General features: G+C 35.3%; 1 protein-coding gene across 2 annotated transcripts; it reads left to right on the top strand.

Moving 5' to 3' along the window:
* The first annotated feature begins 1,484 nt into the window (after nucleotides 1-1,484).
* LOC119066703 lies at nucleotides 1,485-3,817 on the top strand. Of its 2 annotated transcripts, XM_037169302.1 has the most exons (3): nucleotides 1,485-1,622; nucleotides 1,689-2,497; nucleotides 3,778-3,817. In XM_037169302.1, the coding sequence occupies exons 1-3, from the start codon at nucleotides 1,620-1,622 to the stop codon at nucleotides 3,788-3,790; spliced, it is 825 nt and encodes a 274-aa protein (XP_037025197.1). In that variant the 5' UTR covers nucleotides 1,485-1,619; the 3' UTR covers nucleotides 3,791-3,817. The 2 variants fall into 2 exon arrangements, with proteins under 2 accessions (XP_037025197.1, XP_037025196.1); XM_037169301.1 differs by lacking the exon at nucleotides 3,778-3,817 and having other exon boundaries at nucleotides 1,689-2,582.
* Nucleotides 3,818-4,705: the final 888 nt, after the last annotated feature.

Raw genomic sequence — 4,705 nt, 5'->3', positions numbered from 1 at the left:
TTCCAGGACAGCGCTACTAAATAAATATTCAGAATTCGGATGTATTTTAGCTTAAATTCTGTAGTATACGGGAAATAATGAAAATTTTATAAAATCATTTTCAGTGGATTGGGGAGTGAGTCATACTCGGATGATGCTCCAAACATAAGATTTCTTTCTTTTTTTTTAATTTCTTCATCAAACCAGCCAAGATAAATGAATAGAATATTTAGGTGAAATAGCACATCAGTAGTACCACAGCACTGCTTCTAGCATGAACAAAGAAATTTTTTGGAGACTGATGAAATCACAGTACACACTGCGTTTCTTTTGTAAAGATAGATGAATTTGTTTTCATCGAAATCAGTTAAAACATACTATACAATACAATCAATCAGAAGCGGTAGCTCTTATCACTAAAGCCTCCAAATTTGACTCAACTCAGTGTTCATGCTAGGAGCAGTGCTGTGGTATTGCTGATTCCCAATTTTGACTATTTTGAAATTTAAAAAAAACAAAATGTTCTCTTAGTATTTTCAGGTTGTATGTAAATTTGGAATGGTCGTAAGGTGACCAGACCTTTCTGAGTGTAACGTCTAGCCTTTCTTTAAAATTTCAATCAGTATCGTGTTTGATACGAAATCTTTTACTCTTCATTTGTTGTACCACTAATTTCACTACATAAAGCCAAATCACTCAGAGGCCATTACTTACTTGTATCATTGTTATCGATAACAGATGATTAGCCGTTTCTGAAAAACATTATTTGATTTGACGGCTATAAGTCTTAAACCGTTAACCTGTTACAGACGGCAAGCATATGACCATTATTATTTTCTGGTCTATTACTTCAATCGATCAAAGTATTTTCAATCTGTTGATTTCAAATCTTGTACTTCAATGTTTTTAACATGCATTTTACTTTATGAAGGACCATGTTACCCAGAGCTTGCTATTATTTTCGTCGTCGTTATCGATAACAGATGAATAGTCGTATGTGATAGGTTAATCTCAATTCATCGTCAACCAAGTACGAAACTAACCAATTAACCAAAACGGAAATCAGGCTAGCAGATAACGATTTCTGTATATATATAATCGAACATTTTGATTAGCTCCAGAGGTGTGCTAGCAGATAAAGAATTTTCGCATTAACAATCGACCATTTTGATTGGCTGTAGAGATGTGCAGGTCAATAAAAAAACACCCTGACCGCCCGGACTGGGTTCAGCTTTTTTTATTCTGTTTTAAAGACAGATGATAGTATTCACGTGGAGGAGGGACGAAAGAAACAAGCGTTATTTGTGGACATTCTAAAGTAGATTTAACACAGTCAAGATGTTTAACTAGGTTGCGTCTGGTTTTTAGAAGTTTTTTTTTTGAGTTGAGTCGAGTTCACTCTTCACAGAGATTAGGTTAGGTTGGCTTTTTAAAACGTCCACCTTTAAACAGATCAAACCGCCAAAGGCATTTAAAACATCGACGACCCGCACACCTCTAATTTTCTCAGATAAGTTTTATCTTTTGTGGAAGTGACTTCATTCTGATACGAATATTAAATCGATCACAAGTATTCAAAATTTACGTTCAAGAGTGACAAGTTCGTCAAAACTTTGCTCAAATTTTCTCTGGAAAAAACAATGGTAAGAACTTAGTTCATTTTAAAGTGTTACTAAATCCCGCAATTATGTGTAATTCACTCCATATAGTCGTTGTACGAATCTGTGCCGATATCTTCAGTTTGGGCAAAATTGGAATCTACGTATGGCGAAATATTCTCGCTATATCTGAAGGACTTGTTAACAGAATGTGCTTACGATTCATTCCAATCGTTATTCAACATTGTCAGTGGATCAATACGTCCAATGGAACAGGATTTGAGTAATAATCCAAGAGCTACGCAAAGATACTGCGACAAATACAAAGTCAAACAAGATTCCTTCAAGTTCAAGCCGGCTCATAGAGATATTATTCTGTCCATTCCTGGAATTTGCGAAGACTTGAAAGAGGAGATGGATAAGTTGTCGTCGAAATCGTCTTCGGCTCCAAAGAAAAAGAGGACTTCCTCACATGAATCGAGCCTGGTGAAATCGTCTTCGGCTCCAAAGAAAAAGAAAGTTTCCTCTCGTGGATTGAATCCGGTGAAATCGTCTTCGGCTCTAGAAAAAAAGAAGATTTCCTTTGGTGAAAAAATATCAGGGGGAAGCAAATGTGTAGGTACGACAACAATCCATTCGTTAAAAGTGGTCTTAATAAGCAAAGTGAAGAGATGTGCACGGGAGACAGGCGTGAAAGTAGAAGATAATGACATCGGCGAACAAAATATAATTGGTTTCGACCGTTCTTCTGTTGATGGCCATCTATATTCGTGTCAGTTTATGTGTCCTCTTTGTAAGAAACCGTATGTGGTAAATTACAAAAAGAGTTGGGACATGTCTAACATTAGAAAACACTTCAATCAAAAGCGTCGGTCTGAAGGAACTAAAGAAACTATTAAGTCAAACGACACAGTGCCAAAGTCATCTCTTTTCTCAACTTTTCCATATCCGAAGTGGCTTTAGCCTTAGAAATTTGTGATCGGAATCCCAAAGCATCAGATTCTCACTATATATAGAATTAATGACTATTAATAAAATTAGGAAACGTCAGATTTTCTAAACAGAAAATCCAAACAAAAACGGAAACGAAAAGAGCAAGGATAAGTTCGACAATAAGACGTTCCCTATTATCATATCATGAGATACAAACGGGACAGAAATCTCCTTCAATTTATTCAATCAACAAACAGTCATTCCGGATGTGGGTACTCGGCTCCCGAGTACGAAACACGCATCTGTTGGTTCCAATGACATCTGTGGTTTCGCCTTGGGTTTCACTTCAGCCACTTCACACAAAAATCTAAAAGGAAATGGGACAGTTATTGGAAAATTATTCATACATGTCTAGGAGACCCTATGGATTGGTCTATTTCAACTCTCGGTACTCTGGATACCTGCTTCACCAATAACTGTCCCATTCCCATTATTTTTTAAATTTTTTTGTGAAGCGCTTGAAGCGGAACAACAGACGTCATTGGGACCAACCGATGCTTGGTTAGTGCTCAGACCCATCCAACGAACTGTGCCATTATTGGTGTACATTCCATAGGTTTCATTGTTGCCTAAATTTGATTGATATCATTGGGTACCAGCTCCTAATCTAAGACTTTCACAATATGGGAAATGATTTCGATGGAAATTATTGAATAAATCAACCAGGGATTCCCCATTTCAATTTCAATATGTACTTATTCTATACATACCGTGTCAACAAGATTTATTCAGATAATTGTAATAATTCCGTCGAATTGCATTCTTTGCATACCAACCCAGATAAGAATAGGCAGTATAAATAAGTCAACCAGTCGCAACGCGAAACTTTGTTTATTTATTTATTTATTTGTTGTCAGTATAAATAAAATCATCATCCAAATCCACACATGAACAAGAATGCTGAATTATTACTGCATTTGTTTGAAATATTGTGTCCTGAATGTTTACATTTGAAATTCCAGAACCCTTTTTTTATAAGTCATATACTGCCTACCGTACAAATTGTGTACATGCCGTTGTTGTGATTGTTCAATAAAATGTGTAAGCGTAATACAGAACTGCGAACACCTTCTACCTACATTTCTATAAAATAATTAAATTGTCACTCAACCGGCTGGTGATCTACACATAATAATAATTATTGTAAAATGTATTCTTATCTTTCGGCACAGTAATTATGAAGGCGAAACTTATGCCAAGATTTTTTATTTTTCTTTTAATTTAAATGAATTCATTATTAATAACCAGACGAGTGTGCTGTACATTTTATTATAAATTTATTCGCTTAATAAATAATTATAAGCTTGCGACTTGCGACAATAAAACAAGATATCGCTGTATGGCATTATGATATGTATAAACGAACCATATAGTGTATGGATGTATACGAGAAATTGGAGATCAACAATATTTTCGCCTATAAAAAATTAATAAAATTTTATTTCTGCTAAAGATTCTTTTTTCGTTAGTGGAAAATGTTTAATGGGCGCCGTTTACGTTAACACATTTATTTCACTGTCACTATTTCGTAGTCTCGCTAATGTGTACAAGTTCATGTGTTTGGGGACGTTTCATTGATCTAAATACCTGAGCAGAAATTTTTGATATCGGTGGGCTTTGCTGTAACATAAATGTTTGGATATATTTCGAAGATTACGGTCAGAGAGAGAAAAAAATTCCGTTGAACTGAAATGTCTCAGACAAGTTCGCCGAATTGAAAATAGCTCCATCGTGACGTGATTTGTGGTCACATGAGAATGGTTAGCATTTTATATGATTTCTTTAACCCTGCATACAAAGTGTTCCGTTTGCATTAAATGCAATGTCCGTTTGCAATAAAGTTTTGCTAATTTGATTTTCAGTTGAAGCCGATAACCTCTTACCAACGGCAATAATGTCATTAATAGTAACCGAATCTGTTTCTTTGTTCTATATTCAACACGTAATCTCGTTCGGAGTTTAGACACAGAGGGAACAAGGACAAGTCGAAGTATTCTACGATTTCAATACTTTGATTTTGAGTTTGAAACAATGACCATCTGCGGTCCGCATTAACAGAAACAGAACATCGAACCGTAGTGATTCAATTGTCTTGCAATTTCATATAGAAAATGGAAACATAAATGTTAAAACAA

This window comes from Bradysia coprophila, chromosome IV (assembly GCF_014529535.1).
Source record: "Bradysia coprophila strain Holo2 chromosome IV, BU_Bcop_v1, whole genome shotgun sequence".
Classification (NCBI taxonomy): domain Eukaryota; kingdom Metazoa; phylum Arthropoda; class Insecta; order Diptera; family Sciaridae; genus Bradysia; species Bradysia coprophila.
This window is presented reverse-complemented; position numbering and strand designations above follow the sequence as displayed.